The sequence below is a fragment of the Excalfactoria chinensis genome, chromosome 7 (genome assembly GCF_039878825.1).
Source record: "Excalfactoria chinensis isolate bCotChi1 chromosome 7, bCotChi1.hap2, whole genome shotgun sequence".
NCBI classification, from domain to species: domain Eukaryota; kingdom Metazoa; phylum Chordata; class Aves; order Galliformes; family Phasianidae; genus Excalfactoria; species Excalfactoria chinensis.
In genome coordinates this window covers 11,597,968-11,619,396 of record NC_092831.1, presented here as the reverse complement: position 1 = coordinate 11,619,396, position 21,429 = coordinate 11,597,968, and the positions used below count along the sequence as shown (strand labels likewise).

At 39.5% G+C, this 21,429-nt stretch overlaps 1 protein-coding gene across 1 annotated transcript in view; it reads right to left on the bottom strand.

The window, feature by feature from the left end:
- Positions 1 to 347: 347 nt before the first annotated feature.
- CNTNAP5 (contactin associated protein family member 5) overlaps positions 348 to 21,429 on the bottom strand; it is a 250,326-nt gene continuing 229,244 nt past the window's right edge. The window contains exons 20-24 of the mRNA XM_072341043.1: positions 16,959 to 17,089; positions 16,094 to 16,178; positions 4,580 to 4,798; positions 1,396 to 1,467; positions 348 to 611 (exon numbers count right to left, since the gene is read on the bottom strand). Coding sequence (XP_072197144.1) covers positions 415 to 611; positions 1,396 to 1,467; positions 4,580 to 4,798; positions 16,094 to 16,178; positions 16,959 to 17,089 — 704 coding nt within the window. The 3' untranslated portion in view covers positions 348 to 414. The remainder of the gene's footprint in view (positions 612 to 1,395; positions 1,468 to 4,579; positions 4,799 to 16,093; positions 16,179 to 16,958; positions 17,090 to 21,429) is intronic.

Genomic DNA, 21,429 nt, shown 5'->3' with positions numbered 1-21,429 from the left:
AACACAAGAAACACAAAAGTAGAGACTTAAGAACATCCAGGTAGTCATAGCAGAAACCAGGTGCATGTGTGGATCTTACTTTGTTTAGAGTGGAATAGCAGGTCTCTTGAGCTGCAGAAGTAAATTGTGATTGCCAGGTTGTTATGCTGAGAATGAGGCACTGTGATTGTTGTCAGTATTTCTTTTGCAGGGTGATCTTTTAAAAAAAAAACAAAAACAAAACAACAAACTAATAAATAAATAAAAATAAAATAAATTAAGCAAAAAAATGTGTATATATATATATATATAATTATTATTATTTTTTTTTAAGAAAAAAAAAAAAAGAGAGTCAGGGGAAGGAAGAATGGGGAAAGAAAGGAAGGGTGGGAAAACATTTAGGGGAGTAAGAGTAAAAAGAAATTGCATTGTCCATCAAATGAAATATTCTCGTTTGCACTCGCTCACTGTGTTCTGCAAGTCAATGTCAGCTTTAAAAGAGCTCTCAAGATTTTCTGGGTATTCCTTCTCCTTCGTTTGGCTACTTCGATGCGCCTGTTTGTGCTGATAGAGGAATCTGCTCATGATGGCGATGATGCAAAAGATGATGAATATCACAACTGCTATTACACCTGAGGAGCGGTAAAAAAAAAAAAAAGGGAAGGATTGAAAGGGTAAAATACAAAACAAAGATTCAATTATGTCATAAATACATTGCCAGTGTGTATCAGTTTAGAGAGGATATGACAGATCAATTAATCTTAGTCTATACACAGTCACCTGTCTCTATCATGCTCTTCTTGATTGTCTCTGTTTGGATTTTTGTCTCCCTAGGTGACATGGGTAGTGAGCACTGACATAATTGACCTTCTGATTTGGATCAAATTCTGACTTCACTGGAAGCAAAGTTGGATCAGTGTGTTTGTTTATAAAAAAACTAGGTATGTATGTTCAATCAAATCCCTGCTCTGTCGTATTTTCTTCTGTGTTATCTCTGAAAGTTGGCATGAGCCTTGTATGCTTAGGTTTATAGCTTCTAGATATTATCAAAGGCAGCTCCCTACAGGGCATCCTATAAAATAAACAGAGATAAATTGCCTTCCAGGTTGTTAAAGGAAAATGAAAACTCTACACGAAGCTATAAAGACAACTTTCCCTAGTATACAGATGTTTCCATATGATCTAACAAGCTCCTCTATAACACCAACTTGCAAATAGAGAGCTCAAGGAGTAGAGGATGTGTGAATAACGCGCTGGGGCTCTCATTGGTGTGGTGTTAACTTGGTCGATACCCACCATTGTTGTAGTTCACAGCGTACATTCCTATCTAGGTAGCTTGTTTATAGGCATGTACCACTAAATCAAGAAAATACCTCTGACAGTTATTTTTCAGTTGTAATCTTTAAAAGCTGTTACCTCCAATCACAGCAGAATCGCTTCTGACCGCATTGGTGAGAGGCTCCCTTTCATCCGTCTTCCCGAAAGGATCTGCAGTTGGTTAAGCAGAGCAAGGTTTATTTTTCTATCAACTATTTTAATTTTTTCTGTGGCTTATAAGTGTCCTCGTCCTCTTGTGAATCGTAACCTCTATTCAAAACATGCAATTTGGGGTATTGGAAAATCAAACCAGAAAGGTCTCTAAGCTCGCAGGAAACATTTCTCCTACATCTTCACTGTTAAGGATGTATTTAAGAGGAAACAGAAAAGCTTACAACTAACATCTGAAAGTGTTTTCTCTGTTTATCTGTAGAGAAATCACAGATTGAAATCTGAGTTAAATAGCCTGTTGGGAGCTCTATTCAGTCATAGCTCTTTTTCTATTTTTTTTTTTTTTTTTTAAATACCTGAGATACCGGAAAGAAGCAAAAGACAGGAAGGCTGTAGCTCTGACCTACATTTGTAGATGACGACACAAGGTTTAATTTGACTTGTATAACAACAATCAGTCTCTGCCTGTGACAGCTCTTTGGGAGAGGTCTTTTTCTCCATTGCAGAAATGCAACGGCCAAATTAAATTCAATGCAGAGAGGTATCAGTAATGAATTTCAACATGAGAAGTTTCTAGATGTTGTAGCTCTTCTACCTTTTCTATAAATGACTACTGGGTCAAAGTTCAGATTCCTAGCTGAAATTAATGGAGTTACAGCAGTGTAACTGCTTTTGTCCCATTTCAGAAAACAGATTTCTTCTGTTAGTTGAATCCAGCTTTTCTTGCATCTTCACAAGCAACTATTCTGTATCAGGAGGTGACAGCATGTATGTACGTGTCAGGATTCCCTACACCTGCAACTCACTCGTTTGAGCTAAAGTACAAAAGCGATGAATTGAATGCCTCTGGTACACCTGTTATCACTATGAATGTAACTGCTAATTTTGACAGATTTGGACACCTATTTATATTTCCCTTATTTGGATCTTGGGTGCCTGTAGCGATGTTGCCAAGCAACAAACAGTCATGGTAAAGTTTCATCTTATTTACTCTGTTTGTGGGACTGGAACAGGGTTTAAAAAAATATTGTTTTACACATAAATGCAGGTGAAGTGTATTCTGAGTCCCCAGGTGTCTCCAGTGAAGTTAATGACAAGAAAAATTAACATCTGTTGAATGCCAGTCCTACTGTACTAAAGTAAAATCTCTTCTGAAGTTTGGGATTACAGTCATAACTATTCTTCTTTCTTCTCAGGTTACTGAACTCTACCATCTCATAGATCCCACAGGCAAGGTAGCCTCTGGCCAACCTGTTGTTCCTCTTTGTTTTGGAACGGTAGGTCCAGCTCAAATGCAGCAAAATATGGACTTGTATTGTCCTAACTGCCTTTCAGAAACAAAAGTGTTTTTGTCTTTTGCATCTTTACTTTAATTGCATGAAGAACTCGGTTGGCCCAGGGTGGTGGTGGAGTCACTCACACTGGAAGTGTTCAAGGTATGTTTAGATGTTGTGTTGAGGGACACGGTTTACTGGGAATTACTGGTGACAGGTAGATATTTGGCCTGGATGATCTTGTAGGCCTTTTCCAACCTAGGTGATTCTGTGATGCTATATCAGAATTCCACCAGCTGAACCTACTCTGTTAATTCCATTATTTTAATATACAAAAAAATACAAAGTTAAGAGCCCAATATCTCTTTTCCATAGGTGTAGCATTCAGAATGCCAGTGCCTCAGAGTATCTCAGCAAGGAACAAGATGATTTATATATCTTTGTTGACAAAGATCAAAATCACGGTAAGTCACTTTTCAATTTGGGTTTCCTAATCAGAAGGTGTGTGTATGGGTAACTGAGCAGTAAGTGTACGGATTTGGTTCGCTATTCATTTCTGACATGACAGTGCTTACCCTTGACACGAGAGTTCAACTGAGTCTAAAACCTTAATACTCAAGTCCAAATATACTAATTTCTATTCTGTGTCCTGTCCTGTAGGATGGTCTTACTGCTTTTTAAACTCATTAGAAGAATTAGGTCATCAGAGTGACAGATTACAGGGCAAGGAGTATATATATTTTCAGTGTTACTATGCATATTGCATTTGCTGCACACAGTTCTTGTGTGCTTCATAGCAGATACTTCAGATGGCTCTGGGTGTGGAGAAGAGAGCCAGAGGTGGGAAGCAGCACATACAGAGTGTGCTCAGAGTAATCAGCAGGCTCTTTCTCTAAGCAGAATGCTAATAGCATCATCTGTTTTCTGTTGAATATCTTAAGTAGAAGCTGCAGAAAAAGGAGATTTGATGCAAGTACAAATGTAAAAGGAATCATGATATACAATGAACTTGTAATAGTTCTCAGAGAAGACAAAGCGGCTTCATAGGTCAAGGGGCAAAAAACATCTCTTAATTTGTACCCATTTCTGGTCATTAGGATTTTTGCCACATCTGCTGGTGACTAAAGCAGCAACTCAATTGCCCCTGTTAGTGGTGAGGACACTCCCAGCTGCTCTGAGTCTCCTTCTCTGCATACAAATTCACATATGTAAACTACTTCAGATTCCCAGAGGGCAGTCTCAGGATTGAAAGACATAAATTGCTAGAATCACCTTATTTGTAACGCTCCAGTACTGTAACTTCTCTTTATCCTGAGAGAATCGAGTACAGCCATTTAACGGACATCATGCATATGTGTCATGGGGTTTGTACAAAGGTTTTTTGCTCCTTTCTGCTAGACTGGGAACAGATTTGGCTTGTTTGTTGTAAGATTCCTATTGCTGATCACCACTGGGATATGAAATCTGTGTAACATTTATGTTTTCCTTTGAGATCTGCAGCACTGGATCTGTCTAGAGTGAATGGGAATGGCAAATGAGGCATAAAAACATACTTCAGATGCTGTTAACACTATGACCGTGGGATTTATTTTTTTTTATATGCTACGGGGGTAATGCGGTACAATGTGTTTTTCAGGTGGTGTTGGTTAATCTTAATGCCCATTCTTAACACTTTAAATTCTTAGAGAGAAAGTAACTTGGCAGTTCCAATGTTTAAAACACTCTTGCAATTGCATTACAGGTTTTTTTGTTTTTTTGTTTTTGTTTTTTTTTTTTTAAGAAAAAGTGAATCTCACGCTCTTCTTTTAATTTTCATTTCTCCTCTTGGCAGGACATACCTGAAGAGGAATATATTGTGGTTGCTGTGTTCACATCAGCTTCCATTAGGGACGAACAGCTGGATTCAGTCAAGGAACCTTTGACAGTCACAGGAGCAATGCTGGGATGGCGCAGAGCAGCTTTCAGGGGAGCAATGTGGTTATACCAAACAGAGGACATGCAGCCAGTGAAACCGTAAGCGTTTGCCTTTGAGACTTCAGGGTCCAGTGATAAACTGTCTGCAACACAACAAGATAATGGTCTGGGGATTGTCAGTTTTAGGAAGATGCTTTAAAAAATTGGTAATTCTTTTATCACACTAATTACTGTTTTATTTCATTTGATCTCAAATGTTTAGGTTCTCCTTTGGCTTACTATTAAGTTGGCTGGAACAGAAGACTGCATTACATTTCTTTTCTTATCCCTTTTGTCTGCTGTCTTGACAGTAGAAAGCACATTGTAGATGTTAAACACTAGAAGAATAGCAATAAAAAAATAATAATAAACAGTAAAAAAAAAAAAAGTTGAACATCACAGAATCTGTGAGATGATCCTCTTCAACTTCTGGGTAACACAGGAACACCACCTTCACAGATGCATCTTTAAGGTATTCTGCTTCCTCCACTCTTTTTGTGTAGGATCCTACTCTCTATTGTCTATTAAACAACAATTCATTCAGCTCAGTATTAGAAGGCTTACCAACATAGGCTTCTGGCCTTCTCTGGGTGTGTCTATTGTTTAACTTATTTTTCCAGTAGACCTAATCATGTTGGTAGCATTAGCACTCCTTACTTTTATCATCAGAGTTCCTAAGAATCTTCCTAGTTATGTGCTAGGCTGTTGTTTTGTCTGTTAGCGCTGTTCTGCTAATACAACAGAAGTCAAAACAAATATACTTCACTTAATCTACATCGAAATCCAAACTAGTGCCTCTGTGCTTTTTTCCAGCCTGAAGATGAGATGGTACAATTAATGTGTGTGTCTGTGTTCATTATCATTTCATGAAGACAAAGTCAATTCAAAGACATGCCTTTTTTATTTGGTTCTTTGTTTTAATATAAAAGGTTGTTTTGGAAAGCTGGTAAAGGACAGCGAAACCACCATCCCTTTCCCCAAGCTTTAATTTATTTACTTTCCAGAAGTTGAAATTCATACTGCTAAGAGGTCTGTAGCATGATGTGTCTTGTGGCAAGGTCAATTAAAAAAGAAAAGAAACAGCAGGCTAAAACAAAACAAGAAAAAAATAAAACCCAAATGTGTATAAAAACAGTATCAGTAGTTACTCAAAACCTTAGAAGTTACCTGCTTGTGGGAAAAATTCTAGCATTAAAATCTGTGGAGGTGACGCTGGAAAATAAGGATTCTCAGCTTTTCAAGTTTAGTTTATTTTCCTAGCTTGAAATAGTATATTGTAACATAACATAATCAACTTTCATGTGTAAGAAAATACTAAGCCATCTCAAAAGCAGCACAAATCATCAGATGTTAATTTTGGTACTCAGGATCTGCATCGATGATGTCATGCAGCCAGAGGGAAAAGCACAAGGAAGATGCATGAAGTTTGAAATATAACGTGGAAGAATGTGGCTGTATCTCAGCAAAGCAAGGTATGCTGTAAGCTTTGTCTTTCAGGAGTCTTACGGAGAGAAGCTCAGTTTGGTGAACCTTGACTGACAGGTGAAGTGAGAGACAGATGCTCTGTTGGAATTTAGAATAAAGGGGGGCTAAAGGAGGATAGTTAAAGGTAGTCTGTAGGTTGGAAAAGGAATGTAGAAATTAAAATAACAAGGATTGGAAACAGTGGGTCTGGGGGAGCAGGAAGGATGCTGATAAGGAGTTGAGATCTCCCTGAGACATCCCTCCCTGGTGAGGAGGGGATTAGATGTTTTAATATCAGAAGAGTTGCATCTCCCTGATAAGGTCGATAACAAAAGGGGGGTCTGCATGCTAAAGAACTATTGAATATGTATCCAAATTCCAGGAAATCACTGACTATGTATTAGTTTTACCTATGTCTGTGTCATGATTTTACAAGTCGGAGTGCAAGTTTGGTGGAGCTACCCCCTTGCACCCAGCGCTGCGCAATGCTGAAATAAACGTACCTGATTTATAACCAACCTCTGGATTATAGAGTTCGATTCTGTAAGTCATTTCAGCGACCCAGATGGGACCCACTCTGGTGGCAGGACCAGCTGAGAGAGGGGACGGCTTTGGTGCACCCCAAATTTCTCAGAAGGACTTCCTTTCCTCATCCGATCACTGTGGGAGCAGACAAGGATCCTCTATCGGCGGATAAGGTATGTTTTATGGGAACAGGGGAATCCATAAGTCAAGAGGAGATGTCCTATGCAGGAGGTGTGAGCTGTCAAGCTCTCCCCTTTGGTAAAGGGCCTGGGGTGGTTGGTTGGGGAATCGCGATCAATGCCCTTTCAATTGTGTGTTCAAGTCCCACTGAAGTGGTCTCTGGGCTGTTTCAATCATGGGTTCAGGTCCCACTAAGGCAGTCTCAGCTGTGGGTTCAAGTCACACCGGGATTACCATGTGTGCATGAGGAGAGTTATTGCTCCCCCTTAAGGGGTTGGTTGGTGACAAAGTATAGCAAATATTCTGTCAACATTGACCTGAGTTTTCCTAACTGTATTAGTGGGAATTGTTGTGCATTTGGCCATTATTAACACCTCTTATAAGCACTTGTTACTGTACATTTGAACTAAGTGTTGAACCAACAACTTTGATATTTTCTGAGGAATTTTGTACCTTGAACTGTGTAAAGACAGGTCTTGTGCAGTCTGTGTGAGTGTGGTGTGAGTGAGACGCAGCCCAGCTGCGGGGCGAGTGCGGAGTCCTGACTCGCGGTTCCGTCCTCCCGCGAGGGAAACGGCCGGGGACGGACGAAGCGAAAGGTCTCTTGTATTATATGTTGTATGTTTTTGTCTTATTAATTGCTCTTAGTATTGTGACTTATTAATTCTTGTTAGTATTGTGGCAATTGTAACACACATAATAGTGAAGTGCATATGGAGTTGGGTGGTGAAAAGAGCCTGCAAAAGGCAAACCATAATTAGTATCAAGACCCTGTTGCTTTTGTTGTAGAAAAATACTGTGGTTTAAGTGTGATAAAGATTCAGATTAGAGAAACAATAGGGTTGTGTTACCTCCAGTTTTATGTGTTAACTTTATGAAATTTGTTTTGAACCATTGTTTCCCCGCCTTGTGTATGTACGAATCAATAGAAAACAGAGTAATGGGGAAACACAAGGGAAAGAGATACCTAAGAAAACTCCCTTAGGATGTATATTAGCACATTGGAGGGATATTGCTGGGAAACCAGGAGGGACTCTAAGCAAGAATACCCTTATCAAATACTGTAATCATTGGTGGTTAGTGTATAAGTTGGAAGATGGGGAAAAATGATCCCAAAACCAGGAAAAAGGATAGGGAAAAGATGTTTAAGTACTGTGTACAGATAGGGCCTAGAGAGCCACTACAGGGAAAATCAGTATTTTGGCCAAAATATGGATCTGATGATAAGGACCCTCTAGAGAATGAGAGAAAATGAGAGTGAGAGAAAATGGTAAAGCACATAGGGTCATTTCACAGAAAAAGGGGGCATGCTGGGCTCAGGAGAGAATTAAAACAATGTGAAAGAGATATTGAAAACTTTCCTTTCCCAGACAGTAGCTGTACCAGCACCTCAGTGTACCCCTTACAGGAGGTCCCACTGGGACAAGGACAAATATGCTATGTAAATTCCCCACTCAAGAGTGGAGAAATTAGAAATTTTTAACAAGGAAATGAAATATTTGAGGATCCTGTAAGAGTAGTGGAACAATCCCAGTGTTAGCAGTGGACATTTCTGGAGAGAAGGAGGTGAAACTGAAATAGGATGTTTATAATGATATAGGATGCTATGTAATGAGAGTTTGGAAAGTGAGAAAGTTTGGGATAGACACAGGCTGAAGAAGGCAAGGACTGGCAAGGTATAACAGGGATATCGGGACTGAAAAGAGGTGAACATATGAAAACAAAACAGATTGATAAACAGATAGTAAGGGAACTGGTGATAATAACAGCTGTTACTGTTGTGGTGCTAGAATAGGGCCGTAGGACCCAGAGATCCCCTCAGGGAGAGGTGGGGGACTTGAAGAGCCCAGGGAGGAAGGAAAGCAGTGTGCAAACTGCAATGGGAAACTGCATCTAGGGAAGCAGGATAAAGAGGTTTCTTTTCTGGTTCTCTGGAAGAGCCAAAAGGAGCTTAGAGCAGTCAGGGTACCCTACAGGTGTCCCTGATAAATTTAAAACAAGAAATCAATTTGCTGCAGGATTTGAGTCACTGTTTTGGTGGGTGACAATCAAGACAATTGTAGACTGGATTAACTACATCTATTATAATCAACAGTGATTTATAAATTATACAAAAAGTGCGATTAAGGGAATAGCAGAACAGCTAGATGCCACACACTGGAAAGGAAATAATCTAGCAGCAGAAAAATCCTGCTAGATTGAAGAAAAGGGGGGAAATAACGGTGCTAAAGAACTATTGAATATGTATCTGAATTCTGGGAAATCACTATGTATTAGTTTTCCCTATATTTGTGTCATGATTTTACAAGCTGGGGTGCAAGTTTGGTGGAGGTATCCCCCTTTCACCTGGTGCTGCGCAATGCTGAAATGAAAGTACCTGCTTTATAACCGATTTGTGGATTATAGAGTTTAATTCTGTAAGTCATCACTGTCAGAGGAGTTACGAGGACAATCTCTGGGGTGCAAACAACTGAACAGCTGCCAGATAGATGTGAAAGTAAGCAGTAAGATTTTAACACTGAAAAACCCTGCAGCCTTACATAGTTTCACATTTGTTTTCCTGTAGGAAAACATAGGGAAATATTGCATTCGGGTTTCTAATGAGGTTTTGGCAGAGGTCTTACAAAACAGTCAGTTTCAAGTTTCTGCACAAAGATTTATATAAAATAAAAAGTCCAGTTTGCAGTATTTGTCACCATTGTTGAATCTGCAAAATCCTTTGTAAACATCTGTACTCTCAGCATTTCCTTCCTTATTAACTTTGACTCAAAAGGTGGATTTGTTAGTATCTTTCAGGCGTCAGGCGAACAAAATTTTCTGTTCTGCCCCAATGTTTAAAGGTAGAACTTACAAGATAATGAATTCCTTTTTCATGGTACAGTAGCTTGAAAAGTCTAAGAACACTGCTGAAGGCTTTTTTTTAAAGTCAAATTAAGGGCCAGTTCCCATTGTCTGTTGTCAAAGTAAGCTTTGCATGAATGAGAATGAGATGAATTGTTGTTGGAAAGCTGTGAAATTTGGATGAGAAGAAAGAACAAACTGAAAACTACCCTTCTGGTAAAAATTCCATGTAGGCAGGTATGGGTTTCTAAGACTTGAGGTGCATGTTCTGTCTTTCAAACAGCAGGTCTGTCACTGAACTCAGCAAGAGACTGCTACAACTTGGATGTGAATGATGTGTGTTACACCCTATGAATCCATGTAAGAATAATGTAAGTCTGAGCTTATAACAGGATGTAACTGTGTTGAGATGAACAACTTGAGTGCAGGGAATCCTTTGTGGAATTTAACTGTTCATTATCCATATTTTCATTGGGAAAAAAAAAGGAAGCTTCTTTCTTAAGAAGATGATGCAGTTGAGCAAGAAGTAGGGGACCAGATATTCAGCGTACTTGGGAAAGTTCTGTTCTGAAACAGCAAAGGTTGGGGGGAACACAGTCAAAGTACTTTTTCTCTCAAGTTAGCCCAGGAATGGGCAGAAAATTTCATGTTTTGCTTGCTAGCAATTGAACATTTAATGCCAAGAGGTAGATAGGAGATATTTGTTTCATTAGGCTTAGCAGAAATAATTTCAGGCATGCAATTGATGTTTTTTCTAGAAGACAGCTTTTACAGCTTGTCATTGAAAATAAAACTGTGTTTTGAATTGCAATGTGAAATTTATGATGTCAAAATTTTTGACATTTGATCTTAATCTGTGACAACATTGCCAGCCATGTGAGATTCTGCGTGAGCTCAAAGCGTAATCTATAAAAAGAAAATATGCTAAAAAATATGACAAAAAACAACCTATAGACAATGTGCAAAAGAATGCATGCCCTTCTAATAAGCAGACAGCTAAGATCAGTCCAAGCAGCAAGAATATACTCCAAAAATGAAATTTTTAGAAAGAATTAGATAACTTTTGACAGTTATTTAGACAACATCATAAAAGAAACATGTTTAAATAAGTGTCTAATTAGTATCTGCAATTTTGAATGGATTTACTCCTAATTGGGACAGGATTGCATTATTGGCTCAGAATGTGGAATGTGTGAAGTGCTTGTACTAGGAGAGCTTTGTATTTTAAGTAATGTCAGCTACTGACTAAATGTCTCACTGAAGTAGCCACTTTGTTTTTCTGTAAGATTTTACCAGGTTATTAGGAAGAAAAACTATTTTAGACCTCTAACACAAGCAAGAGCTATTTTTTGCAGGGAGAAGACATCTCAGGAAGTATGTATTTAAGGGGGGAAGATGCTGCAGTAAAGTATGGTGGTGAATATACTTGTCTGGCAATCTGTGTGACAGAATGTCTTTCCTTGCTATTGCTAAGTTAAACATCTTCTCCATAGTAGGTGAGAAGCTGTAATGAAATTTTTTGCTGTGATTAAAGGGTTAATACTTAGTCACTGTGGGAAGAGCTGTACATGTGTTAACAAATGGTTAATAAATATAAAGTATAACTATGTCCAAGGCTTATGTAATTCATGTTGGTGGGTCAAGAAAGGGCGAGAGGGTGGGCGAGAGGGTGGGCGAGAGGGCACTTATGCATCCACACTTATGTTCATGTGTGCATCTGAGATCAGATGTCTACATAGTAACCTATGTTGATTGACACGTGTCAATATTGATTGACGTTGCTCAATGTTGAATGACATCTGTCAATACTGATTGACATCTGTCAAATTTGATTGACATCTGTTGATGTTGACTGACACCTGTAGATTTTGATTGACACCTGTAGATTTTGATTGACACCTGTAGATTTTGATTGACACCTGTCAAAATTGATTGACACCTGTCAATATTGATTGACACCTGTCAATGTTGATTGACACCTGTCAATGTTGATTGACACCTGTCAATGTTGATTGACACCTGTCAATGTTGGTTGACACCTGTCAATGTTGGTTGACACCTGTTGATGTTGACATCTGTTGATGTTGATTGACATCTGTCAAAATTGAATGACACATGTCAATATTGATTGATCGACACCTGTCTCTATTGATTGACGTCTGTCAAAGTTGATTGACACCTGTCAATATTGATTGATGCCCTTTAACTTGATTGACACCTTTTATTGTTGACACCTGCCAAAGTTGACACCTTTCAATATTGACTGATGCCTTTCAAAGTTGATTTGATGCCTTTGAGGTTCATGTACTTCTGTCCCTTATTTAAAGCAGCACCAGTCTCCTTGTTAGATCAAATTGCCAACAGTGGTGATGTACAACAGGATGTTCTTTGCTAAGACCGCTAAAAGTAGATGAACAGGGATTCTGTTTAAGATTTCACTAAGGCTTTGCCAAAATCTGTGCAACCCTCTTGGTGTCTGGAACCAGTACTCTCTGAGGTCCAGGGAAAGACTTCCATCAATAGCAGTGAGCTTTGGATAAGTCCTTTTGTGTCTTTGCTCTATATATGTGAAAAAAGTGTCAATGAACCATGGGATAATAATATTTCTGTATCACTGCTGGATACTGTGAGGAGGATTTCAACAAATAAACGTTGGCTATTTGAATGCTGCTTCTTTTTACTCCATTGTCTTCAGAGCCACATTTATATTTAGACTGATCTTTCTAAGGAAGCTATATTGCCCCTTTACTGTGGATCTGAACAGCTCACAACCTTTTATGCTCTTATCCTCACAGCATCTTTCTGATGTAGGAATGTTCTAATATCCAGGCTTCACTGATAGAGAACAGAGATGCTATAGCTTAGATTGATTCCACTGAGAATAAAATGCCTACTTACCTTTGTAACGGCAGATAAATGGCTTGCCCAAGGTCATTCAAGCAGTCTGTGGCACACTGCGTGTCCTTATATTCTGAATTCCGGGTGATACCCCTCTGCCTTAAATGTAGGCTTTTTCCTGCAATTCTGAGCTGGGTGTAGCACGACCATTCAAAACCATTTCAAAGGCAGGAAAAAGTATCAGAGTGTATGAAGCTTTGGACTAAAAGAAGTCAAAAGTGGCTGAAGGGGCTGGAAATCAAAAACTGGACATTGCATAAACCTGTGCTTTTCAGGAGTTCCAGCTGTGCTCAGCATGGTAATCATATGAAAGTCTATTGAGGAAGAGATTTTAATCTTGTGAGATCACAGAATCACAGTACAGCTGTGGCTGGAAGACATCTCAAAGATCATCATATCTGCCACCCACCAGGATCAGGCTGCCCAGAGAAGCCCTGTCCAACCTGACTTTGAATGCTTCCCAAGGACTGTTCAAAACTATAAAGGTCTCCCTGGTTGGTGTCCCTTCCTTCTTTTGTGTCAACTGCACCACTCAGATTGGTGTCATTGACAAATTTGCTGAGAGTGCGCTCAATCCCACTGTCAATGTCATTGATAACAATGTTAAAGAGTGCTGGTCCTGAGACAGAGTCCTGGGGGATACCACTTTTCACTGGCCTCCACCAGCCTTCTCTGTTGACCATAATGCCCTGGCTGTGTTTATCCAACCAACTCTCCTTATCCCAGCCTTCAAATGCGTATTTAACCAATTCAGCAATAAGGATGTGATACAGGACCATGTGAAAGGCTTTCCACAAGTCCTGGTACGTGATATCTATTGCCTTTCCTTCGTCCATCAGTGATGTCAATCCAGAAGCTCTCAAATTTCTCAGCGAGTTGAAAATGAACAGTGGTGTCAAGAAAGACATTAATTGATATAATGTAGGTTAAGTAACCACAATCAAACTTGGAGCAACAAATGTGCAGTCTTGGCAGGTTAGAAGACAGAATTTCAGATAAGTATTGCACAAATAAGTAGAACACAGCTTTTCTGTATGGTTATATTACAAAGATTACTTACTGGGCACCTAAATTCAAAATAAGCACTACAAGAAGTAACTGAAGCCTGGATCTCCTGTCTCTGTGAGTTGATGCTGTTACCGAGAACTTGATGAACAATAACAAGGAGGAAGTTGGCTGAAGAATATTGGCTTAGGTCAACAGTATTCCCCTTTCAGGAAACCATCATTAGAAAAATCTGTGTTTAAAATTTTACCCATATAACAGTAGAAATAAATTATGAATGGACACGTATATAAATTCTACATTCCCAAAATGACAAAGTGTGGCCAGGTTCCAACTTCAGTAAGATTGAAGACGACACAAAATAGGGTTGATAGATGAGATTGTTGTGTCACCCTTCAGAGGAACCTTGACAAGCTGGAAAAATGGTCAAAAAAGGAAGTTCAATTACGAAAATAGAAAATGGCCTATATTTATGTTAGGAATTACCTCATCCACCAATACTAATTGGAAACCAGCTTTGTAGAGAAAGATCCAGGGGTACTGGTGGACAATAAGCTGATGACGAGACGGCAGTGTGCCCTCACAGCAAAGGTGGCCGACTTTCTCCTGGCATCCAGAGCTGTCTTGTGAAGAGCAATGCCAGCAGACAGATGATGTTGTTCCCTTTGTACCCTGCATGAGTTTTCTGCAACTAGAGTACAGGGTCCAGTTCTAGGCTTCCCAGCAGAAGACAGACACAGATTTACTATAGTGAGCCCAGCAAAGGCTTACAAAGATGATTAAAGGACAGGAGCATTCTTCATATGAGAAAATGTGGAGAGAGATGGGCCTCTTCAGCCTGGAGAAGATTTAGAGAAGACTGTGATGTTCAATTCAGGGAGGCTGTAAAGACTCTCCTTAGCAGCTGCCAGATTTAACTCAACAGATGAATTCCTGACAGAAAAGTCTGAGGAAGTTCATTTAATATATGAAGAAGAAACCAGATCTAGGATTAGGCTGAAATTAAATTGACTTTCTGGGATTAATTGTGTGATTTTTGGTACAGCAATAAGATTTCCAAATCAGCTGGATGAACGAGTTTATTGCTTTAGTGTCATTACAGAAAACTATTGCTACCTTATCAATACTAATTGAAAATATCTAGAAATTTTGGAGAAAAGAGGAAAAAAAAAAAAAAAACAATAGAGAAGGACATACCCATTAAAAGTTATCTAGAGACATACCTGTGGTGTTCAGTGGAACTGAATGCCAAACCCCCAGAGATACATCTGGGCTTTTTGACATTGCCCGAAACTTGTAAAATTACTCCTATTTTTGTGACTACACCTAGTTTCTCTCACAAGGCTGAGTTGCACCTTGTACGTTTTCTGGTTACATGTTTCAAGGTCTTTGTGCTATTTTCCATCTGCTGGTTAGAAAGCCTTGCTTTTATTGATTTGTTATCTATAGGTGAAGTTTTATGCAGAGGTCACGATATGAGCAATGCTTGTATTCAGCACTACAGATGAAACCTGACAAAATGAGATTTTAGTTCAGCCCTGCTTTGGGCTGAGAAGTGTCAGGTCCTGAAACCCACTCACAGAAGTTTGAAAGCTGCATCTTTACACAAACACCAGTTCTAAATAAGGGGCAAATCGGTTCCTGTTTTTAACCTACGCAGTACAAAATGCGCCGATATCATTATATACAATTACACTGCACTAGTAGGCATTAGAGGACATCTATTCTTTCTGTCTAGCTACCAGTCCTGGAGGCTTTGGGTGCTATTAATAAAGCATATAAATTCAAGTAGTGAAACAGATGGCGAGATTCACATGGAGGTTCAATTCTAACAAAGGACTAAAATCTTTATAACCAAGGACAAATTTAGAATCTTACTGGGAACGCATGAGGAAATAAGACGTAACCTGACAGCAAAATAGAGTTGTAACTTCCAAATTTCTGGCCAAGCTGTCCCGGTCTTGTAATAGCTTTGCAGTATGAAAGGGTAAATTCAAAAAACCTACATGCACAGAGCATGCAAAATTGTGCCCTCAGTGCTATATGTAACAGAAATATTCCTTGCAGAATTCAAATAGAAAAGGACAGGGAGTGCTATAAGGGTAGAGAGGATGAAGGCTCACAGTGCTGTTCTTCTTATCATTAGGAAACAGAAATGGCTTCAGAGGAGCAAGCTACAGTCAGCAAAATGATATCATTAGGCCAAGATGCCACCCTGTGAAGCCACGTGGGCAAAATGAATCACTTTATTGCAGTGAGCAATGGGAGAAGCTAACACTGCTATGAGTACAAACAAGTAAAGCTACCAAATTTTTGCACCGATGAGCTATATAAGTAAGAGTAGTAGACTGCTTGGGATAACCCTTACAGCTAAACCAGACACACACACGCACAAAAATCCAACTCTTAAAAAGCCAGCACACAACACAGATTAACTCAAGCGCTATTATAAATGATGACTCAGGAATGTTTTGAGTAAAACCTACCTGTGACCTTGCCCAAAGTAAGTGATTTGATGGCCTTGAAATCAATCTCGGAAAAGTTGTGTTTGAGTTTGATAACTTGATCAACCTGGAAGAGGTCAGTAAAATCAGTTCATTAAAACAGCACAAAGACACACCTAGACCTTTGTCCCGCAAACTCGTGGGAAGGACCTCAGCTGCAAATCATTCTGCCCCCAAGCATGATTCAATTTCTAAAGATAGCCAAGTGAATATGCTTTGATTTTTGCACGGGAAGCGGAAAGGTGCACAAGAATAGTCATACAAAGGGCTTTAAAGAAACTTCCCCTGCCAAAAAGTTTAAATGTTTGACACCGAAATTCCCCTGCTTCCCCAAATCCACGTCTAGGCACTGCAGAGCACACACAAAGGAGGCCCCTCTATAAATGTACTGTGGAGAATTAGTTCTGCATAGAAGAAAACCACAGTGCAGCAGACAATAGAAGACTGCTACTTGAGGAGAACCCTGACAGTTAGTGTAAACCTCCTTCCTACCAAATCAGGCCTTCCTATCGTAGTTGCTGTGTTAACCATAGATCATTTTACCACCCAGAAACGGAAACTGCGAAGTAAAGGAAAGTGATGTGTTTCTTTCCCTTTCTCGTTCTTTTCTTAACACAAGGCTTCTCTTCAGTCCCTGCCACTCTTCTGTTAAGTGGCTGGGGCCCAGACCCAGCAAATCTGTTTTGAAATTTGATGAATAGTAAGTGGGCTCAGAAGGAAAACAGAAGGAGCAGTAAGATGGTCCTCTTCATCCTACCTTTTTAAAACAGGCAATGCAAGGGAACGGGGTGAAGAAAAGACCTCATCTCCCATTGGAATCTAGCTCTGAAAACAAGCCGTGACATACCTGAATGATGAGCTCTCTGCCTTCTCTGTTGATCTTCACGTGATGCATCTCTCGGTTGGCAAAATTTCCAGAGTCGATTGTGAAGATGAGCAGTCCATCCTTACTCAACTTGTATCGAACCTGTAAACTTCCTTAAAAGCACAACAGAATTCTATAAAACCTGTGTCCACAATGAGATACTGTTCAATACCTTTACACAACACATAACTCATTTTCTTTTTATTATAGTGAAGAAACAAGGTTAAAAAGTCAAGAAACAGGTTGAGGAGAAATGAAAGAGTTCACACTTTAATGAAAAAAGAAACTCATAGAAGAGTTTTCCTTCTTACTAGCTAATAAACTCTGCTGTGGAGAAACTAACTTAATTGAGTAACTGAGTACATCAAAGGAGAGTTTCTGTCCGCGAGCCAGACCAAGCAAGGCCACGGGAGTTGATCTTCATACATTAGTCTGTGAAGGGCTGCTTCCACCAGAGGGCATGAGGGTCTTGCACTGTTCTGGTGAACCAGTACTTGTAGACTTTACCATTCCAAGTCAAGGCTTCATCCAGACTTAACAAACAATGCAGAAAACAGTGAAAACTGTGACAACTGTAACTTCATTTGAAGAGTTTAAAGGCTCGGACTTGTTATGATTTATATGTGATGCAGGGAAACAAACACTGTAAAAGATGTCTGAAAATAAACAGCTTCGACCTTGGTTTTCTAAACTATTTGAAAAATAATTAATTTAAAAAGAATTCTCAAGTATCTCTTTTAGTCTTTGTAGAAAAAAAATAAAATCTGATATAACAACAGTAGTGCAACAAATTGGAATGCAGAGGAAAACAAGGAATTCAATGTGACTTTTTATCTTTCACAAACTACCAGAGGAACTACAGACACAAAATTTAGAAGGGAAAAAAAACAATCAGATAAAATCCTTTCAAGCCTACTTTTGTGCAAATAAAGCAGCAGTGAGGGGAAAAAAAAAAAAAAAAAAAAAAAAAGTAAGCTTTTACAGGGCATTTTTTATGTATCGGCAACTAAAATATGTTGAACAACAGTGGTACTACAGAGTTAAAAAGCTTTTCCAAGGCTGTTTTCTTAGTGTCTCAAAGGATAAAGCAAAGGACGGCGTTGCAACCTTGAGCAAAGGGTCCTTCATTCATTCCCTGTTCTGACAACCATTGTAAAAACTCATATCTACTTCCATTTCAGTGCTTACATCGGCGCAAAGCCAGACTATTCCAAGAGCCACTAGGCTTTGCAGAAGGCTACAGGAAAACATTACCATTACTAAATGAAGGGGACCGACTGACTCACTGTCACCAAGGGATGCTTTCACACAGTGTTAGCTCTAAAGACTGGCTTCAGCGTTTGCAGAGGCAATGTTTGTGTACAAGTCACAAGGCAGCACGAGCAGCCTAAGGCGTGCCTGTATGAGCTGTCACAAGGGTCTGCTCTCCTCACCGCATAGCATGGACACAACTTCTCTTTTTAGCCTTGCAAATTCTCCTGCAATAAGTTCGACCCTCCTGTCCTACAGGCAAAACCACTTTACAAGTTTAAAACAACATATAAAGTTCCTGCAGAGGGGGAATTTTGCAACCTCTATGAAACTCACAGTTACTGTTAACGATTATTCCAAACTAGACAAAGTGAAGACCATAGAATCACCAAATCATTAAAAAAAATATCACTCAGATCATCTCTCTGCCTTTGTTTCATCAGGACGTTGGCTGCTCTGCCTCCTAAGAGCTGCACCTTTTTCTAACAGTCTGTACAATCCCATTTGAGCCATCATCTCTTTCTGAGCTTTGCAGGATAGAGATGAAGTTACCAAAGATGAGTGGGAAAATGGTAACACATTATTAGGATGAAGGCTTTTTAGCTGACTGAGAGGTTTACTGGATTGGAGGTTTTAAAATGGGAAAAAGGAAAAAAAAAAGAAAAAAAAAAAAAAAAAAAGGATTTAAGGGCATTTTCTCACAGATATCAGAGGGGAATATTTTTGAAGATACCAAGGTTAGTAACAACTACTAAATTACTAAATTATTCAGTGTGATATTATAGGTCCTGATTCAGCTGCTTCGATTCATACTGCAAATCTCCTGTCCCCTCACTTCCAGGCCAAGGAGCTGTGGTTTATCACCATTCTTGTTGCACTTACAAGTCCAAACTTAAATCATAATCCTATTTTCTGCTGAAAGATGCATCTAACAGTGAATAAAGATGATAAAGATGTAGATGTCTTATAATCATTTTACTCCAGAAGGACGTGAGAAAAGAAGCCACAGTGCAATGAAGTTAAGGGACCTTTTCAAACCCGCTTGTTTGGGCAGCAGTAAAGTCAATAAAAGCAGAAAGGTTGTCTGACCCTGCACACCACAGCTGGGATGGCCACACAGAGTAAGCTGAAATGCATCGTGAAAGAGAAACAGATCGATTCTAACTGAAAATCATGTCCAAGAACTCTATCAGCCACTCATACACCTCTTACCCGAAGCCTTTGAAAGGGTCTTAGTGCAGAAAATGGAGCACGACCTTGTACTAGATTATTAGTTTGTAAATGTAAATGCACTTGTCTGCTCTTGTCGAATGCTACGGTCACACCAGCGTATGAAATATAAACAGTGTTCCTACAGCCAGGCAATCAATGCAGTAAACAGCACATTTGTGTTCAAAGACAGACATCAGATAGGTGATCTATCTCGACTCTGAGATAGGGATTTACCCATTGTCTTACATCAGAGAAACTCCGTTTTAAAGCAGAAATAATCCATTCCATTTGCTGGGAGACACTGGAGCAGATTCTTGATGTCCATTAAGAACGCATCTTACCTATCTATAGCGGTACAATTTTACCTTAAACCGTTTAAAGAGATGAATGAATAGCATCTCATCAATTCCTTTAAATTCCAATAGCAACTTCTTTTTTCTTTTGATTGCTGTTCTTCAGAATCATTTCATTCAAGTTGGCATTTTTCCTGCAGTCAACTTCGCATTAATATAAATCAGGAATACATGGGTTCGTGTCTCCAGAGATGGTTGGAATTTACATCAGTGTAGCTGAGAGCTAATTTTGGTATGCACTTATCAAATCTTTTTATGTTGGCAGAATACAGAATCACTTCTTTAGCAGAATACATGCTACCATTTTGCTATTTGACAGGCAAAATAAATGGATTATTAATTAAATAGTTATTAAGCATTTTTTTTGTCCTCTGAATTTTGATTATCCGGTCTGCTGAATTTATCCATTCACATCATCCCAGTGTCACTAATCACAAATAAAAATCTGTGTATATAAACCAGCTCTGTTCTCACTGTCGCATCATTTCTGCCTCGCAATAGGGATTCACAATAACCATAAGCAGCTCAATTTCTGGCAGTCTTGTTGCAGTCATGCTTGTCAACCTCTTTTCGGTTCCCCGTGTCTGGGCGTGCACACCTGGAGTGCCATAATGCTCAAGCAATGCACTGCATGTTGTGTTTTCTTCCTTCTCTAATATATGTGGATTTGCTGGAGGCTATTTCTATAAAGTCCATAAAAGAGAGAGGGAAGAAAAGAAAGAGGTATCATGGCTTCAGCCTCAGGCAGGGGAATTTCATGGGGCATATTACCCCGGCAGTACTAGGTAAGAGCAGATTCTCACTTGATTATTACAGCCGTCCCTCTTTAGCTTTGAATTCTGCAGGTGAGTACCACCACAGACTGCAGATCAGCACAGAGATGCACTGTGCCACCTCCAGAATAGCCTGAGAGTGGATCAGCAATAGTTCAGCCACAGCATGACCTCTTTTCTCCATTTCTGCAGGAAACGAGTCCACGTGGGCTGCAATGCTACTTTGAGTAGGCCACAGCCAGGATCAAAGACTGCGTGCTACACGCCACCGTGGCTTTCGGTCTGCAACCTGCAGTAGTATAATCCATTACTGTAGGGCTGAGTGACATCTCTGTGCTCATATCAAGCAGCTACAGTACCATTTCAACAGGATTTCTGAGGGCTCCCCTTGTGCTGAGAAAAGTTCTAGGAAACAGAGACCGAAGGGCAGCATTAATGCCATCCCAAAACGGTGAATAGGTAGGTAATGCTGTTTCTGAAACAGAACACTCAAGAAATTGTTTCAGTGGCGACGGAGGCCAGGGTTAATGCTTGCTAGCAGTACCTTAACGATCAGTGTCAGCATAACCAACCACCGGGCAGCTACAGGAATAGCACGGTTCTTTCCAACTTCTTCTGTCTTTTTGCTGAGGATGAGAACGATGAAGTAGGAGCTCTGGAGGCTACTGGTAATACAAGGATACAATGCTAGTATAGAGACTTCAAAGCGCTTAGCCTGAACAAAAATGTTATTTACAAGCCATGCTCTTGTCACACATGTCACCAGGACTACAGGTCTCGTGTCATTTTGTCATGAAGAACCTAACGAGGCAGCTGACAAGTCCAGTCTGAGATAAATATGTATGTAGAAAATTAAACATATTA